This window comes from Chroicocephalus ridibundus, chromosome 15, assembly GCF_963924245.1.
Source record: "Chroicocephalus ridibundus chromosome 15, bChrRid1.1, whole genome shotgun sequence".
NCBI classification, from domain to species: domain Eukaryota; kingdom Metazoa; phylum Chordata; class Aves; order Charadriiformes; family Laridae; genus Chroicocephalus; species Chroicocephalus ridibundus.
In genome coordinates, this window is record NC_086298.1 from 9,636,934 (window position 1) to 9,661,336 (window position 24,403).

The following is a 24,403-nucleotide window of genomic DNA, read 5'->3' on the forward strand; positions in this document are numbered from 1 at the left end:
TTTCTTTTTTAATCCTGACAGCTGTGAGATTTGCGCATTTTCAGGTCTTTTGTATTGCCTGCCACGAGTGTTTAAACAGCCTATTTAAAAAAAAATCAAAGCCAAGGCTGACGAGCTGGTTACAGCGCTTCCCGGGACGCCGCCGAGGGCCCGAGACACTGCATTAGTTTTTCGGGAACCCGGAGGGACGCGGAGCCCCACCTGCCGCCTCGCGCCGGCCCCGCCCCGCGCGCCCCGGCCCAGCCCAGCCCCGCGCGCCGGCGGGAGGCGGGGTGGCGCCGGCACGCGGCCTCCGCCATTGGCTGCGGCGCGGCCTCTCGCGCCCACCTTTGTGCAGCCCCGGCGCCCGTCGAGAGTGGGAGGGGAAACCCCGTGCGAGGGGCGCCGCCATCTTGGATAAGGGGGGTGATGGGGGCGCAGTGGAGCCAGCGGAGCCGAGCCTGAGGGAGCCCGGAGAGAGGCGGAGACCCGGCCCGGCCGTCGCCCAGCCCGAGCCAGAAAGCCACAGTGCCCGCAGGGGGGACCGGGCTGCCGCCGACAGAGCCACGCTGCACAGCCACCCGCTCCCCGAGCCCAGGTACGGAGGAGCCGGGGAGGGGCGGCCCTCCGCCCGGCCGGGCCTAGAACGCTAGGCCCCGCGCCGCTGCCCGGCCTCCAGCGAGCTCCGCTTGGGCGGGCGCGCCGCCCCCTCACCGGCAGGCCGGGGCAGACTCCCGGCCGACACTCGGCTCGAGAGGCGACACTTCCTCCCGCTGCTGCCCGGGGCCTAGTCGGGCCGCGCTGCCCGCCGCTGTGCCGCTGCCCGCCTCCGGGGCGGTGCGGGCTGCCCCCCGGCCCCGACGGGGCTCGCCGCCCTCGGTCCCAGCGGCGGGCAGGAAGGGGAGGGGGCCGGTAGTCTGCCTGGGGCCGGGGAGGGTTAGGCCGGCTGGGCAGGAGCTAGGCCGCTGCTGCACTGTTTGTCGCCACCGCCTCCCGTTCCTCCTCTGCACTGCACACTCCCTGTGTGTCATGCCACCGTCAAGTACTCCCGCACATGCGGTATATATATATGTGTGTGTGTATATATATATGCCCCTTACTAATCGTTGCAGTTGCTTGTAGGGAGTTTACTGCACGTATATATCATACTGTGTATGTGGCCGATGTGCAGAGTTCTCTGGACTCTTGATTCTTGTGACCCATGCTGTCATGAACTTGGACAGAAAAATAACTTTCATGAGGACTCAGGGGAATGCCACTTCCTGTTCGAGAAAGCAACAAAAGTATTCTAGACTAGTTTTCTTTTGTTAATGTTTATTTGGGCTAAACGGAAGAATGAAGTTCTGTTCTTTCACCTGGCTGTCTGCTGCCTGTTTGCAGTACACTCTTAAGGTTTCTATAACGTCTGTGGGTAGCTTTGTCTTGAATTAAAACTGTACTGAATTATCCTTGCAGTAAAGCCAGGAAAAGGTGTCTGTCAGCATTGGGGTCTCTCTGGCAATGGCTCTATTCCTTTGGAGGTTACTTGATGTGGACTGCACCCTCTCGGCCTCTGAAACAGAGTGGTTCTATGAGGTTGTATGGCACTTTTTCACAGCGGTAAAAGTACCCCTTTGTGAAGGAGATTTACTTAGGCTGTCTATATCCTAAATCATTTTAAACCCCAAGACAGAAGTCTTAACTCTTCCAGTAGCCAGATGTTATCACATGGAATGTGTTGTTTTGGGGATTGATTTCTATCATGGTTTGGATAGAGGGCCTCTTGTGCTTGGGCATTACTCAGGAATGGGAAGAAAATCCCACCCTGGGGGACTTAATAACTAAATATCACATAGTTTTATATGGATTAAAAAGGAATTTGCTAGCTTCCTGTAGGGACTTGAAAATGTCATAAATCTGAGTGGAAGGAAGAAGTTTCTATTTTCCTTTTCCATTTTATGAATAACAACAACAAAAAGTTATTGTGAAGGACAGCAGTTTGAAAACAAACCTGTTATACTGGAGGTACTAGGATTTAAAATGTAAATAGATCTTTTAAAATTACTTGCTTACTCCTGTGCATCTAATGGAACCTGCTTATGATTGGTTCCCATTTTACTGTGTCTTTCTGAAACAAAGGAGATAGACCTTGCTTAATTTTGTTCCAAAATGTGTTTATGACTTGTGTTTTCCAAGGTGGTGACTCCACACATGTTGTTCTGATTTGTTAGACTGACAACAAAACTGTTCCGATTTCTGTATATACTGCCCCGGAACTTATCAGATATCTCTGGAACTTGGTTCTCCTGCTAGGAATGCAGCGGTGTGCTACAGGTTAGACTGTTTTATAGGAAGAGGAAAATAGGATAAATGAGGATATACAAACAGATAAAGAACTATGGCTGAGAGAATGGACATGGGAGAAAATGCTCTTTCTGATGACAGGTATGCAATATTTAATTTAGCTATGGTGCTAGGGTGTGGTTAGTAAGAAATGAGGTGTGCGCATATAAATGCAGGAAGCTTAGGAAACAAAATGGAGGAACTTAATGGAGCAGGATGTGAAACCATTAAAAGGATAACCAACACACTGTGTATGACTGGATAGCTGTTGAGGGAAATAGAAAAGTGAAGCTAGTATGATACATAGCCTTGACTTAAAAATAAGCAAAGTCAAAGTTCTTATATAGGAAGACAATTGAAGGCCTGTGAAGTCTTTAGAGATACTTACTAGGCCTCAGGCTGAGCAAAGATATCTTACATGATTAAAGAATATAGCAAATGCATTTCTTCAAGAACAGCTTGAAACGGGGCTCTGCGCAGCTGGAGCTTGTTAGTCTGAGCCCAGCAGCATGCAGCCCTGTGTGCTTTCAGAGAAGGAATAACTGGACATGAAAATAATAAGGAAATGCAAAGTGATCTTCGACAGCAGATGATAAGAAGGTTGCTGTCCGATTAAAGGTCAGTTCAGCCAAATTTACTGTCTTGTTCTAATCAAATCCAAGTGGGGAAAGCTAGAGAGGGTGACCCTTGAAGAGCTGCAGAATGAGTAAGGAACTGGCCAGCAACAAGTAATGTCAGATAGATGTGCAAGAGAAAGTATTGGGCTGTTGGCAGGCTGCTAATGAGACCCCTCAGGGAGCAGTCTCAGAAGAGGGCTTTTTAAAGACAAGCCTGCAAAAATAAATAAATAAACAAGCCAGGGAGGCTGTGGGGCCATCATCTTAAAGAGGGCTGAGATGTTTATATGTTTAGGAAGATCTAAATGTCCTTGGTGTGGAAGTCACAGAACCACAATGAAATTTATTTGCAATAGACCTCATAGCTTGCTGTGGACAACAGATTTATGGGAATTTATCGCTTGGGTGTATTAATTGATAAAAAAACTGTTACTACATTCTAGTATGGTGTAATTTTTACAGTAGACCACAATCGAAGCAATTACACTCTACTTCTAGCAGCCCTCTAAAGTAAGGTACCAGTTAGACTGTGTTGTTTTGTATGCCTGACAAAAGCCTTCATCGGGGAATAGTGCAATTATGAGTTGAAACAGTTCTGCCCCTTCGCAGTTCTGCCCCTCTTATTGAACTTGTCTCTGTGTTCACTGTAGTAGCATCCAAGTAAATATGCAGGGAAGAGAAGGAAGATTATGCCCTAGGAAAGAGGATAATTAGCAATTCATTTTGTGTAGAGAATTAGAAGCTGTTCTAAATAATAGTTATTGGTTGCGTACAGTTCCCCTTATACGCAACTAATATTTTCTTCCAAATTAAAAAAACTAACAGCTCTTAAAAAGTTGTTTGAATTTATGAAAGCGATGATATGATGGCATTACACTTTATAGAAGGGAACTGGACTTCAACTGTGAGATCCTTTCCTGTTGCATATCCTTGAGGAATGACCGAAAGAACACCTGGATGACCAGATGAAATACAGATTGCCTCTGGCTTCAGACTGAGGAGTGGTCCTCTGGCTCCAGAGTGGTATGTTTTTAAGGGCAACCTGTAATAGTTAGACAGTCCTGAGTTTGAAGCTGATAGCTGTTCTCAGAGGTATCATCTGTGTGTGGATTGACCAGCTGATGGTATTAACCACACACAGTGTCTAATAAAACCTGTGCATACAGGTTCTGGTCTCTTCTAATAAAATACCTGTTGCTTGTATCCAGTGAAGAGGTTAAAATTGACCATGTCCTTGAGTTGAGCTAGAAGGAACTGCATGGTCTCATGAAAGCTGGTATGGTTATAATATTTACAGTTACATTATTCTGATAAAGAATGTTACGGCATTGTGCCTAGAACAACCGTAGCTCAGTTTGTACAGATGTATGCTGATACATGAAATAAGGCTTCAGTGAGATGTCAAAATACCTGTGTAGTGCTGTTGATTAGGGGAGGAAATGTAGGTGTACTAGTATCATTAAGTAAGATCACCTTGTAACTTTTCCTTTTTTTTTTTTTTTTTTTTTTAATAAAAAGCCTCTAACGGAGAAGTAGATACATAGAAAACAGATTATGGTGACACTGTTCACTATAAAATTTCTAGTCCTAACTGTAATACAGAAATTAATTGTACAGGCTTTGAAACTAGCAGAAATCTGTGTATAGTGAAGCATGACCCTCTGGCTAGTTGCCATCCTAAAATAATGCTCTAAACTCTGGGAAACTGTTACCTCAGAAAAGGGAGCCAAAACATCTTTTAAGTTGGCAGACTTTCCTGGAAGAAAGATGGCAGGTAGACCAAGCTTCCAGACTAAACTTCTTTTACTTTCTGTTAACAGTAAATTCACAGTTGGTTAACTTTGATGTCATATTGTACAGTGTCAGCAGTGGCTGGAGGTAAGTTGCGTATACTTGCGTGCAGCTTTCTCAGTCCTGCAGTTCCTTGCACCTTTGCTCTCCCAAGAGGAAAACGCTAAACCCTCCCATATTGGGATTATTAAGATCCATGTGTCTGGAACAGTGGGCTGTGAAGTGTATGCAGAACTCCAGTTCCTACAGATGGCTGATGCTATCAGCATTTATTAACCCCGTGCATTAACATGTAGCTAATATTATTGTGTTTACTGAGTCCTGTTGTGCACTGTTCTTGCCTGGACTTCCTCCTTTCATCTGTAGTAGATGCTGAGATGGTAAGTTTTATAGAGCTGAATTCTTGCCACGACTTCTGTGTTTAGTTTGTTGCATTTATTTTTTGACCTCACCAGAGTCCTTCTGTAATATCAGTTTTATTCCAAGGTCTGAGTGCAGTTTGGATTGCTGCTTGTCCCTATTGGAATTTGAGTGTTTAAAAAGTTATTTGGTTGGGTGTTTTGTGTAGTGGTTTGTTTTTTTTTAAGGTCATCTGTTCTCCAGAAAAGATTCCTGACCTTTAGTAATAATTTGGAGTATTTCAGAATCTTTTCTGTAATGTGACCCTTGGAGTAAGTGTAATACCGAAGTGTTACTTTATTTTTCAGTTTAACTCCAGAAATTGTTTTTAAACTTAATATCTGTGTTTCTGCAAGCTTTCAGTATATATTTCTGTCAGACACAATGACTTTTCCAACAACTCTCTGGGACTTGAGAGAATGTCTAGACTCATCATATGTGTGAATTTCTCTATCAACGTTGCTATTAATAATCTGTTTCTTTAAACTGTGGGGAGTGCATGTGTGCTAGGTCTGGCTGTACACGGTGGGGTGTGTGGTATCTCTCACCTCCTTTAGGGGCCTAATGTCACTGTAAGAATGAGTGTGAGGTTTTAGCAAATAGGCGTGGCTTGACATTAGTCCTCCCTTCCCACCCATTTCTTAGCAGACGTTGCCAAGCACGGAATTTGGTTTTCTAACTCTCATTTTGAAGTGGGAACTGAATTTGATGCGTAAGTTGCAAAGTAGTGACAGTTTCTTTTATATTGAGATAGCATCGTTAGACTGTGTTATTTAAAGAGTGTAATGAAAACTGACATATCTTAGCAAGCAAAAACAGTCTGACAAATAAACAGAAATGTATATTTAACAGTAAAGATTCTAGTTAAGAGACTCACCTCAAATTCAGTTTGTGGTATTGCCTGCACAGAGTTCCCAGTTGGTCCATTCTTTAAGAAAAAAAAAAAAAAGTCTGTCTTCCTCACCTTCCAGTGAGGCCGCTTACAAGCGTGGATAGTAGGGTGCGTTCCCTTTGCTTGCTATATAATAGCAATATGGTAAAGTCATGTGCTCAGACGCATGAAACTTCTTTGAGTATTTCTGAGTACTTAACATTCCTTAGCCAACTGGTGGTGTGAAGGAAGAGAGGGTCACCTGGGTTTTTGCAGGACAGATTTCATAGCCATGCGAGTGGTTCTGTGTCATGGAGTTTACAGTACTGGTTTGTATTTTGTTTTGTGGGGGGTTTTTTGTTTGTTTTCAAAAACCAACCATGTAACTTACTACCATCTTCAGAATGCACCATAGGTCTTTTGAACTAGATGTGTATTGCTGCTCTTGGTGTCTTTGCCTTTCTTTGTTTTAGCTGTAGCACCCACCAGCTTTCTGTGGAAAATAGTACAGTTCATGCTATCCTCCTGAAGTACTTGCAAGTGTAAATTGGCCTTTTCAAGTTTTTTTTTTTTTGTACTTCCACTTACATACCTTGTAATCCTCCAGTTTAACCTTGTCTGCTCTCAAACTGAATTGAGCTGTGAACACAGTCCTCCCAGCTTTACTGAGACAGCAAGTGCCAAGTGAAGTATCCTGTAAGAACAAGTGCATTGGATCAGAAGATGCTCAGCTTGGATGTTACTGCTATTGGGACGAGCTGGGGAAGAGTAAGAACGTAATGTGTGAAGAGGTCTTCAGAAAATTCAAGTATTGGATGCTGCCACAGCGACACATTAATTTTGAACTCTATATGGAGCACTTACTTGTCTTTATTTGCTGGTGTTGAAAATAATTAGTGTGCATATTGAAGCTGATACTATAACTCTAGAATCTTCCACACCAGGAAATAAGGCAGTAAAGTTGCTGCCTTGCTTGGTGAAAAGCAATGAATATTCAGTCGTGAATGTGAATTCTTATCCAGTACAGCAATAAGAAGTGTTCTGTCCACTGAGAGGTTATTTGCCAAAGACTGAGGAAGACAAAGGTGCTGTGGGCTGGGTGCATCAGATTTCCCTCTACTACGGCAGAAGAGTTTCCTCTAAAATTTTCTTGATTGAAATTACTGTTCTTGGAACCTGTGCAGCACTTGTGGAATTCTGTCTTGCCAACACATACAAGAATTAATGTCCAAAATCATGTTTTGTTTACTATCTGGGATTAAACTTGGTTTAATACAACTGTGTGTGTGTGTGTATATATATAGGATTTAGCGTAGATGCTTTGCATACTGCTTGGAAGGGCTTGAGAGTTTCCATATCAAGAGCCAAGCATGAAGGAAAGGCAAGGTGCAGATCAGCGACTGGCACACAGTAAACCCTTCCTAACTGCCTGTTGGAGTTGTTCGCCCTTCAAGGTCTAGATAAGAGCGTTTGCTTTAAACCTCTGCTGTGTTAAGCAGTGGCTGTTGGCTTTGTACTGTGAATGAGATTTGTTGTCACTCACCTTCTTTCTTATGACTACAGTTCACTGTTATGGATTAATTGTGGTTGAGGAAACAATACTTTGCTTTTGAAAAAGTTACAGGCTTGTAAGCTTTTCTGCGTTTTTATTTCTTTACAGTACCGGTTTCACTTGTCATGTGAATGACACATGACTGAATGAAAATCTTTGTAGGCTAAAGCAATGTTCTTTATAAAAGTACCATGTTTTTCTAATAGCTGGCTATCTGCCATGCAGGAGCAGGAAAGGAAATAGTGAATTCCTAGTAGAAATTTTCCACTTGCTTAAGTGATCACACTGTGTCTAGTTTAACTTAAAATCTGGGACAAAGGCAGGCATTTTGCATCCTTTATGTTAACTGGCAATATCTGTGCTGTATAGACTTGTCATCCTGGTTAACTGATGTATTAGTTGGTAAGCCAGCTGTTACTCCTTGCAGGTTTACACAGCTGAGGCCACTTCTAATTCCTCCTGCATCTAGGAGAACTCTGGAATATTGGAAGTACTTACCCCAATCTAATTTTGACTATCTTTAAAAAGAGAAACTGCAAAGCCTTGCTGTAATGCCACTATGCTGACAAAGCCACAGAGATGTTAACTAATTTCCTGAACATCTGATTTGTGGCTTGTACCGCTTTTCTGACACGCGCATGTAGCAGTCCAGACCCCAGTTAAGGCTACTACAGCATTCTTTTAAGTAATTCTTAGCTGTTTGATGCAAGCTGTGCTGTTTCCTTTGTTCCTGTTGCAAGTCTTGAAAGTGTGAGGTAATAGTTCCAAATTGCTGGTTTTGTTAAACCTCTTCAGATTTTTCATTTGGAGTCAGATTTTATTTTCAGTTCACGTATCAGCGCTTTGGCGAGTGAATGGTGGTCCACTTGATGACTCCATGCAAAGCAAGAAGCTACTGCAGCTTTTCAGCAGCTTTAAGTCTTTCTGCATAAAATTTGAATGAGTATCAGTAGTACGCAGAGCGTGTTTCTACTTAGAGGTTTTACTGACAGGGTTCAGAGCAAATGATGTGGGAGTTTTGCTGAATGTCTCTGACGCTAATTCTGTGCCTGTGTGGAAGTACACAAAGTGAACTGTGAATGAAGGGATAGTTGGCGGGGGCGGGCGGGGGGAAGGAAGGGGGGGGTTTGTTTGCTTCTGTGAACTAAATTGGATGAATTGGGTTGAGTTTGGGGAACAGGTAGCAGTTCTGATGTGTTCTGTGTTTTTTTTTTTGTTTTGTTTTGTTTTAGTGCCACAATGGCAACTGCACCTTACAACTATTCCTACATCTTTAAGTACATCATTATTGGTAAGTATCCTGGGTGCATACCTGTTCATGTCTGTGTGTATCTGCATGCCAGCCGACCTACAAACCCTGGGGCTGTGCTGTCGTTGACTCCTGTCGCATGCTACTCGCCATATAGTAGTGATTCTTGTCCAGCCTAAGTCCCTCACAGGTCACCACACTTGCTCTAAAGCTTTAGCAGCTGACAGTTTAAAGGCAAATGCCTGTGTGTGCCACAGAACTAGAGCTGTGTGATTGGTGACAGGTGAACTGGGTGTGAGGGCAAGTACCAGTATTGAATTAGCTTTAGTGCTGAGTCACTGTTAAAAATACCTGTTCTTCTCTACGTACATACTTCAGTGTTCTTGAATATCTTCACTGTTAGGGCCATAATGCTTAGCCCTCTGCATAGCACTAGAAAACAAAGCATTCTAAAAATGTGTACATGTGGTCCCTTTCTCCCTAAATCAAGTTTGCATTTAGAAAAATGGCTAAATGCATTGGAAATGGGGGGAAAAAACTGTAATGGGAATCAACACAACTGAGATGTGTTGATTCAGGCTTATAGCACTTTTGATTGTTTCTGCATCATTAGTCTCAAAGATTTTTAGAATCTACGTTGAAGACACAGGTACTAATTGGAATCCATTGCTTTACACAGGCTTATAAACTTCTGTTAGGCTATATTTTTCTGTTTAAGTGTTGCATTTAACTGCACCTTCCTTGGCTGTTTAGAGTCAGGGACTTGATTGCATTTATAACTGTCCTGGAAGAACTGGTCTTGCTGTTAATTGTTTAATTCTTAATGATCTTGTAGGTGCAAGTGATCTGCAATCTTATTGCAATGGTTTGTAAGTCAGGCTGCTGTGGCAGCCTCAGCCTGTGGAAAAGTTGGTTCTTAAGAGATCTTACTGTTTCTCACTGTTGGCATTGTGTAAGTGGATCAGTGTAAATGAAGCAATTTCTCATTGTGTTCCAGTTGGTTGTCAGTATTTTTGATGTCTTTATCAGTAATTGCAAGTAAGACAGGAGCAGGGCAAACATTCAAAAAGTGTGTTTTACATCCCAGTTTCTTACAGGACTGCTTCTCGTAGAGCCTTGTGAAATAGAAATCAATAATCATATTAACTTCTCTTTTGAGTTTTCTGGTTGCTTGCAACCCTGTACCTGTTACCAAAACTATAGTGCAAAAGTTGATAAATTTAAGGACTGTAGCCAGGTATAGAACGTTGCCCACTAGGGCTGAGAAAGGAATGGCTGCCTGTCTCTGTACCATTTGTTCTGTGGGATGATGAAAATGTACTTGTTGCAACAATGATGTGGTGTCAGCCTTAACTATTCTTTCTGTAACAGGGGACATGGGTGTAGGAAAGTCCTGTTTGCTTCATCAATTTACAGAAAAGAAGTGTGAGTATTTCAGTTCACAATACTTACTCTAACTGGTATGCTTCAGCCCTCTTTCCTGCCTTTTTGCTTCCATCATGTGTGAGCTCGATGTGGTGTCTGTCTTAATCTGTGTGGGTTTGTATGGTACTTGGTCAGACTTCTGTTTTGACCCCTGCAGACGTAGAAACAAAACGTTGATGTAGTAATGGCCAAACTGCTGCCTCAGTCAACCCTGCCTGTCATGAGTGGGAATACCATGTCTATTTTTATGGCTTTTGCAGGGAACGTTGATATGTAACAAAGTGAAATTTCTTGTGTGAAACTTGCACGTTTTCAGTATTGGTATAGCTTGAACACAAGCAGTTGAAGTTTTTTGGTGCTTTTAAGCACTTCAAAGAGGGAAAAAAAAAAAAAGATTCAATTTGACTCTTTGCTTGTAGACTCAAGTAGCACTGTCGTTCTCTGTAGCTGCTGTGACTCATGACACTTGGGCTGCCCTGTGTGATGGTGTTTAAGCCTTACTGCTGTCTGTCTCAGCTGTAATGTTTTCTCATGTATGCTATCATGACTAACTTAGAATTAGCTTCAATTCCTGATAATGCGTGTTGCATTGGCGTTTGCAGTGGCTATTGGCTCTTACAGCTTTCCATGTAGCTCACTCAGTGGATAAGTCCCTAGGGATTTATTAGTACAAAGTTAGTCTTTACCGTGCGCTGCTCAAGATGTGACAATAAGTGGGTAGAAGCTACAGTTTAAAATATTTCTGTTTCCTAGTAGACATAGGATTATTTAATAGTTGCTTTAATTAAAATCTAGTATCAGCCAATTGTTTGGATACTGTGTTGCATACGGTCAAAATTCTTGATGTGGCTGTGTCTTGTTCAGGTTTGTCAGCATTAAGCCGAAGCAGGACAACTGAACATACTAACGTACCAAGCACCTCTACTACAAGGCACTCACTAACTGTAGATAGCTTGAATGGGTACTCATCCTTTCTCTATTTTCTTTATTGTTCTTAAAGATGAGCATATTAAAACTTGTAAGGTGCCTTTTTGTTTTTGATCTGCTGTGTTGATAGCTGCTTGTGAAACTGGCTTTTTCATGTGGACAGTCGTGCTATTACCCTCTCTGAAACAACTTAGAGATTTGGTTTTGTAGCTGTTTTACAGACTTTTAACTGTATCTTGGTAATTCCCTAAAGTTATCTTTTCCTACTGCATTAACATAGTTAACCGTTTCTGCAAGGATAGACTGAGAATCAACTGACTTGATACCTTCAGATATATATGGCCAAACAGCATCAGTATGCATGCATCAGAGAAGGCAAGGAATTTTATAACTGTTTTTAAAATTAACAGCAGTTCAGGAAATACTTCGTTTTATTTCTGGCTAAGTGATACAGTTTGGGTACTGTAGCTGTAAAAATGCTTTCTTAGAGACTGAAAATCTAGTAAAGATCACTGAAAATTAGTAATATCTTTGTAGCAAGGAGACCTTGTGCTAGAAAGAGCTGATCTCTGCTCTCATTTTTCATGGCAGTTATGGCGGACTGTCCCCACACAATTGGTGTTGAATTTGGCACAAGAATAATTGAAGTTAGTGGCCAAAAAATTAAACTACAGATTTGGGATACAGCAGGACAAGAAAGATTCAGGGCTGTCACACGAAGCTACTACAGAGGAGCAGCGGGGGCTCTCATGGTCTACGACATTACCAGGTAAGGTGCCGCTGGCTGCTGCTTCTTGTACCGTGACAAGCTGTTGGGTACCACGGCCTCACACGGACTGTCTTGGCTGTCCCCTTGACTTAGATTTAAAGGACTCTGGATGGATGGATTTGTATCCTGTTGTGCGAAGCTTACCACACTGCTTTGTCTAAATACTTTTAAGTCTTTAAAAAGCTGAAAATGAAACATAGGGAATGATGTGGGCTGCTTTTCTTGGAAAGCTTCAGTGCAGATAGACCTGAGGATCTTGCCACTTCAGGCTTTGACTGCCTGTGTTGAAGCTGTTTAAAGAACTGGCTTTGTTTTCTCTTCCTGGGAGGCAATGGATACTGCTGCTTACCTGGCAGGAATAGTCTCAGAGTAGACAGAGGGGAGAATATTACCTCTGTGGCAGTGGGCTGTGTAAATGTGCTTAACAGACTCTATACATGAGAGCGTTGGGCGCGTCTGACTTCTGGGCCTCTTCATGGGCTGGTCCTCCAACAAAATGGACTGCACAGAAGCTATCCTGCCTTCTTTTTATAGACAAAAATTAAAAGGTGCTGCAAAAGGAATAATTAGTCAGATTTGCAACATGAAATACTTTGGCTCCCCCATCTTCCTCTGGGGCTGTTCTTGATATTCTTTATGCACCTTTTTTTTTTTTTTTCCTGCATATATAGGTATATCTCCTGTTTGCTTAAATCTTGAGTAAAAAACCAAATGATCTTATGCACTTTTTGTTACCAGAGTGCTATTCTGCTGTGCACTGCTCTGTAAGAGTACTTGGTAGGAAATCCTTTAACGTGTTCTATACGAAACAACACATGTGTTGTCCTTGTGAAGGCAGTAGGACTACCACAGTGCAAATTGCTCTGTCCACCTGTGGTGTGAGCGTTGCTCTGGGGATTTAAAGTTGACTTGTTTGGACTCAGACCAAGATTTCAACAAGATGTTGCTGCTTTGTCATTCTTGAGGGTGGGGAGAAGAACAGGGATGGCTGATGTCTGTGTGCTTAATGGATGCTGACTATGCTGTTGGCACTTACATATTTAAAAAAATACTGTGGCTAAGACTGTACTCGCTTGATTCTTTGCAGAAGAAGTACATATAATCACTTAAGCAGCTGGCTGACAGATGCAAGGAACCTCACCAATCCAAATACTGTAAGTTGGACTTTATTTAGCTTGAAAGCAAGATCACGTATCTCTAGGCAAGAGGTTGGAAGGCTCGGGCCAAAGCATCTGCAGTGGTAGCAGCATTCACTTAAATAACCTGCCTGTGTTTTCTCACCTACTGAGCTCTGAGTTACCCTGATGTCCCCATTTTGCATATACCAGTGACTCTCTTCCCTTACTGCAACTGGAGGAAAAGCGCAGGCTCCTGTGCAGGAAAGCAGCGGGTTCTTTTAAAAGTCTGGTTGCGCTGCTCACCTTTCAGGGACCCATTTTCAGCAGTTGGAGTCAAAATTGTGATTAACTCTGAACAAACCTTAGCTTTTGTTACTGCTGCTTCTTGCTTTGTGTTAGTAATGAGGTGAACGCTGTCTCATCTTAGATTGGAAAATAAATTGGATCTCCACTTAAAGCTGACCAGGTCTTCTGGAGGGATGGGGGAAGAGGGTTCGTCTGTGTCTCTTTGACCATACCACAAAACCATTGTCCTTCACTCTTTTTCTGAATGCTCCTAAAATACTTCAGCACCAAGCTCATGGGAAGACTCTTTGCTGCGATGAAAGAAAACATAAAGATTCTGGCTGGATTAGCAGATGATTAAACAAATACAAGGATTGGTTCCGAGTAGAACTTGCATGAATAAAGAGTAGGATTACTGCTGTATAGGACCCCCTCTCATGGGAACGGCCTAAAGCATTGGAAAGGGACAGCTGGAGACGCTGTTCCTGAAGTTACAGAAGGGGCACTGCCACAGCAGTGTGTACCTGAAAATGCGTGGGTTTTGCCGTTAAACTTTTCCTTTTGGCTTTTTATCTTTTTAATGAAGAGGGTGATAGCAAAAAGGCTAATAAGCTTTTTCACAGACTAATTTTCTCTCTTCTGAACTAGGTGATAATCCTCATAGGAAATAAAGCAGATCTGGAAGCACAGAGGGATGTTACATATGAAGAAGCCAAACAATTTGCTGAAGAAAATGGTGTGTTTTTCTCTTGAGCTGTCACATTTCCTATAAGATAGTGATGTTAAAGTGAATCCTCAGCACTGATAGCTGCAAGCTTACACTTCTGAAATAATGTAATTATATGTACAAACTTCTGCTGCGCCTCAGATAGTCTGGCGTAACTCTAACTGCACTTAGTTCTAGGAGTCGGCTTGAGTACTGATGCCTTAACTTAGTCATAAAATATCATTTAGTACTAAAGTAGTGTCTTGCATGTAATCTGAAGGTCATAATGGGACTGATTTAGGGCTATTTGAAGTATATTATGCATTGACTGTTAAACCTCTGTTTCCGAACAGGTTTATTGTTCCTTGAAGCAAGTGCAAAAACGTAAGTTACTTTTGCCTAGATTAACAATTCGGATGTTTAAAAGGAATATATTGGTTATGACTAACTATAGCTGTAGTGTTCAGGTATGGTTGGGTTTTGCAAATGAGAAAGGTGTTATTTTTGATTTCTCTTGGAACATAAGGTGTATATAATAGCGGTTTTAGTCATGTCAGCTTTGGCTTGAAGGTAACTTGGAAATTAGACCTCTTGCTATATTTCAGGTAAAGACTTGCTGAATTCAAATGAACTGATCTGGTTTTAAGACATCGTTTGAGTGTAGAATGTGTTATGTGTGGGTAAGAGTTATTCCCAGTTAGGCGTTCCTTCCCTCGGATGTTTCGAGCTGTAAGCAAGTTCTATCCGTTTGGTCACTGAGAGGAATCACCGCGCTGTACTGGTGGTTGGCTGGGCAGCCTGCCCAGATGCAAGGGATCGGACCTCCAGTGACAGCAGTACATGTGGTTCCAGCTGGCACCTGTCGCCATGGAACTTATCAAAACCTTTTTGTTAAGAAATAGTAGCTCCCCTGTCTTTCAGCCTCTTTCAGAACCGCGCTGTGGGGGGGGCTTGGTGCCTTGGATTATTTTTGCTACTCAGTGTTCTGGCCTGTAGGTTTTATTCCTGTCTAGTCCTAACAGATGTGACGGCCAGGGAGGGAATGGCCCTACCGAAGGCTGTCCCAAGGACAGGTTATCGCAATTCTGTGTCTGCTTTAAGTACCATGAGCTCCTCTTGCACATTAGAGGATAAGGTAGCAACTGCTGCTACCTGGTGACCTGTCAAATCCCAGCAAGGGTGTCCCGCCAGCCGCCTCCGTACCCTGCGTGGCTGTGCTGAAGTGTAGCCTAAATAACTCCTGCTGCTCTCTTCGTAGCGGAGAGAACGTTGAGGATGCTTTCCTGGAGGCTGCCAAGAAAATCTACCAGAACATCCAAGACGGAAGCCTGGATCTGAACGCTGCAGAATCGGGCGTACAGCACAAACCGTCAGCTCCGCAGGGGGGGCGGCTAACCAGCGAACCCCAGCCCCAGAGAGAAGGCTGTGGCTGCTAGTGACCTCTGCTCCCTGGCTCCATTTCTGACCTTTCACCTCTGTCTGCTGGAAGCGGTGCTTTTTGACCGCTTCCCTGTCTTCTGTACATCTTACTGGGTTTAACTAAAACTCTGAGACAAGTTTAACACAGTACTAAACTGCTAAACAACTTTAGATGTAATCAGGTTATCAAAGGCAAGTAGAGTAATAAAACCTCTCCTGCATGGTAAATCTAGAAGTTTTTTTTTTTTCCTTGATTGTCCTTGTGATAGTGTCACCGATACATAATTTAAACCGAGCACTGATGCTGGACTCATGATTTTACACTTTTGCAGGGCTTTGTCTTGTACGGTTTAATTTTATGGTTCTTTGGCCTTTCTTCCCCACCTCTAACTGTGTAGAGCTGTCCCTAGTAAAGGATAAGTTTTTGCTGTGAAATGACTTTGGATGGTAGCGAGGGGCTCTGTAACCATGTGCTTTTGTGGAAGGAATTCCCTGTGGTGTGTGTGGTGGGGGTCGGGGTGGGCTGGCGCAGGAGCGTCCAACTTGCACAGGGAAACAATCCATTGTGCTCATAGCTTTACGTCATTTTTTTGCCACTTTTATCCTTTACATTTGTTAACAGAACGTAAATATGTATAAAATTTGAAGGAACTGAGCTAACAGTTAAATACATCCTGTGTATATGATTTTAATGAAGAAAATGATTACTGGCATTAGAACAGTATATAAGAAAATATCAGTTTGTACAGTATGACCTATATGTGACCACGTTGCCCCGTTAGTACCGAAATCGATGTAACCGCAGTTCACTACCGTAGGCTTTAACTCCTTGGTGTTGCCAGTGGCCGTTGTGCCGGGGGAGCTCTGCTCCCGCTGCAGAAACTAACACTAGTGGAACCTGTCTCTCATTGCACTGTGGTCTGTCGATGCTGTTTGATTAATCCCGTTCTGTGCAATCAGCAGCGCGCTAACCCGCTTCTCTTTCTGTAAGCGTTTTGCGTTATTGGGCTTCATCACCTGCCTTGCATCCTATACGAAGGCTGGTTCTCTTGCACATCTTACGCTTTTATACCTTTAACTTTTTGGATGGTCGGAGGCTGAACTGGACAGTCAGAACACGGCGTGTGCTCTCTAGGGATTTTTAACTACTGTTGTATTTTTACCAGTCCCCTGTGAGGGTTTCTGTTAAGCTTTGGGCTTTTTCATCAAGCCTGTGTGGGTGACGCGACCCGTAAGGCTTTTTTGGAGGGGAGGTGTGGGGGGTGGCTGCACGTGTGCGTGTTGCTGGCTGACAGGGGGGGTTTGCTGGGGTGTCCCACCACAGCGTGTGGCTCCAGGTGCTGGGCTGCACCTGGGAACATCACAGAGGGCGTAAAAATGAAGGGGGTAAGCAGCTTAACCATGATCAAGTGTCCAACTTTAGTCTTACCACAGTATTTAAAATACAAAGTAGTCCTAAAATCCCTCTCTAGACACTAAAACTATACAATGTTCAGACTTGTAAGTAACCAGTGGTACCAGAGTATTGTACAGTCAATGTTAAATACAAGCCAAAACTGGAATGTGCAGACAATAGGATTTGGGTAACTTGTGCACTGTCCCTTTGTTTTGTCTGGTTAGTCCTTTTTTTAACTAATATTCTTAAGTAGATGGGTATGTTGAAGATCTACCGCTAATGCATCTTGCTTAAACCGAGGTTGCCCCACAAAGGGTTTGCCCAGGGACCAGGACCTGCTGCTGCCGAGAGGTGACTGTTGTAACGCCTGCAGCGCTGAGGGGCAATACCTGTAACTCCCGGAGTAAGTTCCAGTAGGTCTTACTGTTTCTGTCACAGAAAGGATCTGTTCGGACTGCTGTACTCCTCATTTGATGTAACAATGCTATTAATCTAAATATTTGTAAATAAAGTACCTGTATCTAGATAAACTACAGCAGTTTGTGGTCTTTGCTCGGTTCCTTGGAGCCATTTCGGAGGGGCGGCTGCTGCTCTGGCTCCTCTCCTGAGGCGGTTTCCATCCACCGCAGCAGCTGGTTGGCAGGAGCTGCCGAACGCGTGCTTCTGCTGCCTCCAGCCAGGGCTCGGCTTCCTGGGAAAAGCCTCTCGCTGAACTGGTGGAGGAGGAATGTGAGCGCGGCCTAAGATTACGCAAGAATTCCTTGTAGTGATGGTATTTGTGCTTTAACCGATGGACCTTGCGGGGTGTGAAGAGGAGACTGCCCGGCTCTGCTGGAGCCCAAAAAATGAAGTTGTAACAGGCCAGGGCTGAGTCCAGAAGGAGCCACTGGAGCTGGGCGGTGCTCACTCCCAGGGAAGCGGGACAAAGTGACAGTTGGTACACGGAACAGGCTTATGTTTATAATGTGGATGAGAAAGGGCAGGCTGGAGAATGACGTCAAAGCCTGTCCCCAGGAGAAGGGCAGAGTCACCCTGTCCTGGCTCCCTGCTGGAGGGGGAAGAGGTGTTGTGCAGGACATCTCCTGCATTCATGGGCCCTTGTTCTGCTGCCTGAAGGCTTTACAAAGTGGTTTTTCCACTACTAATTAAGAGGAAGTTGCTTGGAACTTTGTTTATGAAACCATTAACCATGAAGAGAGGCTGGATCCAGCTCAGGCCCCAGAGAAGGGAGCTCCCACCAGCGGCCGGAAAATACCCACATTGCAGAAAGTGAAACTTGTCCAGACAAAGAGGCCCCATGTGCTAATAATGCTGGAGAATAACTTAAAACCAAACAAACACATACAAGAAACCAGCCACAGATAAAAGTAAACATCAGTCACTCACGTTTATTTCAAGGAAGTACTCAAAAATAACTGTATTTAAAACATTCATGCATTTATCAACAAGTAAATGGACAACTGTCCTGGTTTTCTTTAAAGTGGAAACTGACCAGCACCAACACTTAAATAGAAGGAATTGTTTTGGAAACATTTAAATCCACATTTAAGATATTTAAGAATGAACAAACCAACCAACCTTATATACATAAAGCCCAGTTACTTAATCGTACAAAAACTTCACAGTAGAGCAGGCCCCGCAGCCCGCTGGTGGTTAGTGGTGGCAAACGCCTCTTTTGAAAAGGCGCGTGAAGTGGTGAGGTAGAAATCTGGGGTGGTATCTGACAGCTCGGGTGTGGGGAGCTGCGCCACCCCCAACGGAGCTTCCCCGGGGGGAGCCTGTGCTGCCCTGACCCTGCTTAAGGCCTGCTGCCAGCTCTGGAGCTGCTTGATGCTTTTCTTCTGATGTATGGCACCTGTTGAATAAGGTATTTTTTAACTTAAATCATTACAAAAGAACACTTAAGCACCAGGCCAGCGCTGGAGGTAGCTGTAACTGAAATGGAGATGCAGGCCATGCACTTCTTAAAACCAGAAAAGTGTTACTGGAAGACAAAGGATGGCAGTAACTTGACACTGGAGTTGCTAACACAGTGCAGTGGCGATTTCTCTGTGCCGTGAGAGGTTACGAGCAGCTCCCGCCAACAATTTGAAAATACACATCAAAGAGCCAGAACAGCATCAAAAGTGCGAGGATCCCAGCCCCAGGAATGCTCTCACTGGAAAGGGACAATACGGTCCCAGAACCCACCACCACCCTGAGCCCCCGAGCTCAGCCTTGGGGACACTCGTGACGAGGCTGGAACTGGGCTGAGGTCACGTCTCACCTCTGGCCTTACTGAGAAATTCCTCCCGAGCAGGAACGCAGCGTCTGAGCCACCACCGGCATCCCCGGGGGCCTGCGGGGGTGCGCCAGTGGTGTCAGAGTAGCCTAGGAAAAGCAGTAGAAACAAGTCTGAGTCATAAATTAACGTCTTCAATTAGTGGAGTCATGTTAATCTTTAAAAAAATAAAAATCTGAATTTTAAAGAATAAACACTAAGACAAAGTAAAAAACCAAACAACTTTGAGGAAAGCGGCCTTTTCAGACAAGTTGGCTGCTGCCAGAGTAACGAGGTGTGCGGTACAATCCCCCCCTCCAGAAAACCCCTGCGGTGCCTCCGAGATGGGGCGCGTACGGCTGGAACAGACTGCCAGGGAGCTAAAAGTTACAGAAAACACCAAACCAGAATTCCTGTGCGCAGCAGAGCCTTACCTGTGTTTTTGTTAAATTCAGAGTTTCACGAAGAGAAACCAGACTTGAGGTTTGGGTGAGAAAGAGCGAATCCGAGGAAGTGCTGCTGACGAGGTCGTCCAGGGCATCCACCTGTCGCTGCAGGCTGTGCAGGGTGCCCTCCGTCTGCTGCTTTCCCCTGATTAACACTTCCACTTGCTTGGACATGCACTGCCGGAGCTGGGCCTGAACACGGCAGCGCTGCTGTTTATAGCCAGCCAGTGTAATTTTCAAGACTGTATTTAAAAATCTGGTGACCTTATGGTCAAACCATAAGGGATGGGATGTCACGACTCTCATGCAGATGGCAATGGGTTTGTGAATGATTTTTAAGTAGTTCCCCTCCTCCCAAGCCAAAAACAAGCTCTATTTTCATGGCCCTTATCATGAACTGCTCGAAGAGAGCGCAACAGGTATATTCTAGCTAAACCCGGCCATCACCTGTACGTGAAATGATCACGTGTGCTCCTAAACTGTAATCTGTATGTAAATAGTGCGACGTAAATGAGGGAATCGTGTTGGGATACTCAAAAATCCAATTAACTGTTAATTAGAATTATTCATCGTGATATAGCATGCAGTTGCAAGGCTTTTAGTGTTCCCACCCAAAGGTACTCTGCAGCTAGTCGTAACGGACGGAGCTGGAGAGGGATCCCCCAGGCTCCCGGGGCGTTTGGGTTACTTTCCAAAGGGACCCGAGGGAATCCCGGTGTGAGGGGAAGAGATGTGTCACCTTCAGCCGATCTTCACGATGCTGCAGTTTTTCCCGCAGAGCCTCTCCACGCCACTGTTCATCCTTTTGGAGACAAAACAGAGCGTTACAGCTAAAGGCACCGACACCGACGTGCTCAGCTGCAGCACGAGTAGCAGCTACTTTTTGAAAACATTTTACCGTTAATAAGACTTTAGAAAAATCCAACTTTTCCTCCAATGAGAAGAGTCTTTTGTCAGTGGCAGCAAAGGGACCCGTCTCCCCTGAGTTAGCAGACTCACAGTGCAGACAGCCCTCTGCTTCAGAAGAGGTTTCCATGTCTTCCAACGGTTCCAGAGAAGATGGGCTCGAAGGTTTAAACCCCGCCCTAATTTCATCTTCAACCTCCAGTTTAAGCAGCGTTGCTGTGTTCTCCATTTCCCTTTGTCTCTTTTCCAGGTCGTTTGGAGTTTTAACCTACATCATAGAACAGTCTCAGCATTTTGCTGTCACGTTACAAGTGCATCAACCCAGAGGGATTTTCCTGTATAACCGAACAAGGCTTATTCCCCAGATGTTTACGTTTTGACTGCTGCAGTCAGAAGTCACAAAACCTCTGAACAGGCGCAGCCCTAATTCTGACCTGAACTTGGCCTCTGAAGCCCCTCGGATGGTAAAAGGCAACTAAAGTTACCAAGACACAACTTGTTCACTTAAACCTGTTCATACTCTGGTCTTGCACAGTCTTCCTTGAATGCCTTCTAGCTGCCAACACCAGTCTTCTCTGAAGGACTATTTTTAAAGGGCTTGGAAACCATTTATAAACGATTTCTTAAAGGACTAGAGGGAGCCAAGCCAACACAGAATCACCTTTTAATTCAAAATGAGCATTAAGAGCAGAAAAAGCTGGCCCAAGTTGGCACAAACAAGTTGTTAAGTGCCTACTGAGTAGCTTTGAGTGTTGATAACGTTTAGTGATTTGCATAAATTATGACCCTAATTATGCCAAGTTCCTATTACCAAACCTTAATGTAAACAGGAGCCGGAGTCCTAATTCTTGACTGAAGCATTGCTGGAACTGAGCTGACAGCAAGTGTTATGGTGCGTTCGCTACGTATCGTGGGAGCACCCAAATCCAATCGCTCTTACGAACAGCCAGGCCTACGCCCTCCACCCTCAGCCCACCTCCAAGGAAAAGGGTCTCTTTTTCAGGCATCATTTCACTGGGTGAGGCGTTGATCCATTCCAACACCTAAACTGCGCCTGTAATTCCCCTCGTGCTGGGACGGCAACGATGCAGCCGCACCGCGCTGCCACGGCCTTCAGGGTCTGACAAATGAAATACCGCGTGAGAGCGTGGCAGCCCGGCACCCAGAACTGCGCACGTGACTGACTGGCTGGAGTTGGTTTGTTCACTTTTAAACCAGGATTACCGAGCTGCCTGATCCTCCTGACTCTTAACAAAGCTTAACTTCTCCCAGATTTGGGAAAATCACACGGCAATTTTAAGTAATCCATTTCTAACTGTGATACAGCAGACAGGAGGGATTCAAAACCAATACAATGTGAACTTGTCTGGAAGGGACGTCTTTCCCTCAAACCACCTGTGTCTGGCCACTCCGCCACAGCTGGGTTTGGAGATCCTGTCGGATCTGGCCAATGTCCTTTCCGAGGTGCTTGGCTCGTTCAGAGTTACCGCGCGCTACTTGTTCAGCAGCTGCTGGGTCACTCTGCAAACAGGTATTTCCACGCTTTTGTTCCTAGGAACGCGCAGGAGGACTGCCTTTTACTGTAAGCATCCACTTCGGAAAGACGGGTCAAGAGAACCCACAGAACACAGTTTCTTCAAGTTAAGAGGCAGCAACAGCATTAAACAGGTGTAACCAGAGGGGTTCTGCAGCACAATCTAGAAATACCAGAGTCTGGTCACCTCAAGTTTTGTCTAGTCATGAAGTTCATGCATTACTTTGTTCCTCCTATGATAAAAAGGAGTGTTTTATCATTTTGCTGTTTAAAAATAACCTAGATCCCCAAATATCCTCATCTCAGCCAGGACTTACGTGAAGTTGTCTTTCGAGTTGCATCCTTTGTGTTTTCATTGCCGCTTTCAGGCTCAAGATTTGTTTTTCTGCTTTTTTCCTCTCTGATGCTATCTGATCTTGGAGATGGTTCAGCTCAGACTTGGAGACTTCCAGTTCTTCTTGAAGAGACTGTATTTCTCTATCTTTTTTTTGCAATTGTAATTCTTTTTCTGAGACCTGATGTTCTGTAATTAACATTTTTAAAAACAATCCCGATTAGCAGAAATACTAAGTATCTCGGTATATTTCATACACATTAGATATTTTTCAGACACATTTATGTGCTGAGCCGTGGTTTGTAAAAACACCGACAGAAGGTGAGAGGGGACGGAACACCAGTTGGCTTTAGAATTTCAGTTCTTTGGAAAAGTCAATTTAACCGTGAGTCAATCCAGGCGCTGCATTAGTAACCCAGCCAGATTAACAGAAATATTTGTTGGTTTCATTAGACTTAGAACCCCTAAATGGTAACAATTTATTTGTGCACTGAATCTTACTGCTTTTTCGGACAGTTTCTTCAAGTGCTGCACATCGTGACTCCTCCTTTTCCAGTTTCCTGATGTTTTCTTCCGCCAGCCTTAGTTTTGCTATTGCCTGCTCCAGTTTCTTTTGTTTATCTGTTAATTCCTTTTCCAATAGTATTTTCTGATCTTTTACTTTAGCACTACATTCTTCCAGTTTCTTTCCTTCACGCTCTGAAACTTGCTTGAGGTGATGAAGAATCTGCCAAAAAAACACCACTCAAGCTTTAACTAGTACCAACTCGATGAGAAATACCATCACCAAAAGACATTACAGAACTTAAAGCAGCATAAGTTGGAAAAACCCTTAGTCTAATATTCCCTACTGACATAAAAGTTCATCAGTTTTTCTCGCCCCTCGTTCTCAGTACAGCTCCCTCAAGTTCTTTTTGGTTAACACTTTGTTGAAACTGCCCAGCCAACATAAGTGAATTTTACTGCAGGAATCTATGATTAAGCCCTGATTTTCATGAACAGCTGATGGGCTTTGCACAGAAGTACTGTAGGGAAGAAGAAGAAGAGCTAGCTGCCACAGCGATCCACTCAAGATCAAACAGAAACTTCAGAATAAAAAGCCCTGCATTTTTTTTTCCGCTTAGTTTTGGAATGATGGAATGCAGTTGGAGTTAAGTTTTGCTTAGTTTCATTTGAAATCCATTGTATCATTTCAGGTAATCTACAGAGTTTGCTCGTCTCCCAGGAGAAATCACGAGCATGGGAGGAAGTTCTCCGAGCTCTCTGTACCCAGCTGCTTTATCTTGGCAGCTGACAGAACAGCATTACAGAGAGTAATCTGTGCTAGTCCATCTCCTCGCCGCCTCCTCGGCAGGCAGACACCGCACTGCACAGTGCCCTCCACCACACTAACCCTTCTCGCACCCCGGCCAGTGCGGATTTTACAGCAGTTCTGTTACCAGTTCAGTAGAAGATGACCCCACTAACTGGGAAGCCGCAGTCCTTCGTTGTGACACACTAGTTTTCACTAAACCACAACTGAATGTTGAAGCTTTTTGTTTACTGTTATTCCTCTAAAAATGAGGCTTCATGTTTCTTAAGGCACTTCTTAAAGTGCTTTAAAGTACTTCTTAAAGCATTTCTTAAAGTTTATTAATTGAAAACTTGCACCCAATCTTTTTGGCCTGCATTATTTTTAGAGGTCAGGCAAAAGCAAGGCAAGGCAGCAGGCTCATTACCGCTTCTTGCTTGGCCAGTTCTGTTTCCTTCTCTTCAATTTCTTTCTGGAGCTGCTGCAATTGGTTCTCCCTCTTTTTCTGTCTCTCTTGGCAATCCTTACGTTTCCTTAAATACTGTAGGATATCTTCTTTCAGGGCTGCCTGCTCTCTAAGCAACTCATCCTGACGCCTTGTATTATTTTTCAAATCCTGCAATATAAAGACATAAAATGTCTGTCTGCATTGCTTTCTAGAAAGAAGGTAAATTCAAACCCAAACAAATACACAGAAAAAAAAAACAACACCAAAAAGAACAACCCAAAAATAAAACCAAAAGCCACACACTCTAATTTGGTAGTAACAATCTGACCAGGAGAGTCATCGCAGCTGCCACTTCAACA

The 24,403-nt window shown here is 44.0% G+C and overlaps 2 protein-coding genes across 5 annotated transcripts in view; one reads left to right on the forward strand and one right to left on the reverse strand.

The window, feature by feature from the left end:
- The first annotated feature begins 443 nt into the window (after window positions 1–443).
- RAB14 (RAB14, member RAS oncogene family) lies at window positions 444–17,360 on the forward strand. The gene is made up of 8 exons (XM_063352926.1): window positions 444–577; window positions 8,764–8,822; window positions 10,152–10,205; window positions 11,724–11,901; window positions 12,989–13,055; window positions 13,953–14,040; window positions 14,364–14,394; window positions 15,269–17,360. Exons 2-8 carry the CDS (start codon window positions 8,771–8,773, stop codon window positions 15,444–15,446), a joined length of 648 nt encoding a protein of 215 aa, XP_063208996.1. The 5' UTR covers window positions 444–577; window positions 8,764–8,770; the 3' UTR covers window positions 15,447–17,360.
- Window positions 17,361–18,206: 846 nt separating this feature from the next.
- The window catches only part of CNTRL (centriolin), a 35,675-nt gene continuing 29,478 nt past the window's right edge, over window positions 18,207–24,403 (reverse strand). For 3 of the 4 annotated variants that reach the window (XM_063353002.1, XM_063352999.1, XM_063353003.1), the window contains 7 exons: window positions 24,024–24,212; window positions 22,807–23,032; window positions 22,289–22,494; window positions 20,430–20,705; window positions 20,271–20,333; window positions 19,520–19,723; window positions 18,207–19,195 (listed from right to left, as the gene is read on the reverse strand). In XM_063353002.1, the coding sequence (XP_063209072.1) occupies window positions 19,100–19,195; window positions 19,520–19,723; window positions 20,271–20,333; window positions 20,430–20,705; window positions 22,289–22,494; window positions 22,807–23,032; window positions 24,024–24,212 (1,260 nt within the window). In that variant the 3' untranslated portion in view covers window positions 18,207–19,099. The remainder of the gene's footprint in view (window positions 19,196–19,519; window positions 19,724–20,270; window positions 20,334–20,429; window positions 20,706–22,288; window positions 22,495–22,806; window positions 23,033–24,023; window positions 24,213–24,403) is intronic. The other variant, XM_063353001.1, reaches the window with a different exon arrangement.

Bases quoted from the DNA above. Each gene is read 5' to 3' on its own strand.
- RAB14 (XM_063352926.1), top strand. From the start codon at position 8,771: ATGGCAACTGCACCTTACAACTATTCCTACATCTTTAAGTACATCATT. The intron at 10,206-11,723 runs GTGAGTATTTCA...TTTTCATGGCAG, and splicing joins TCAATTTACAGAAAAGAAGT to TTATGGCGGACTGTCCCCAC. The intron at 14,041-14,363 runs GTGTGTTTTTCT...GTTTCCGAACAG, and splicing joins ACAATTTGCTGAAGAAAATG to GTTTATTGTTCCTTGAAGCA.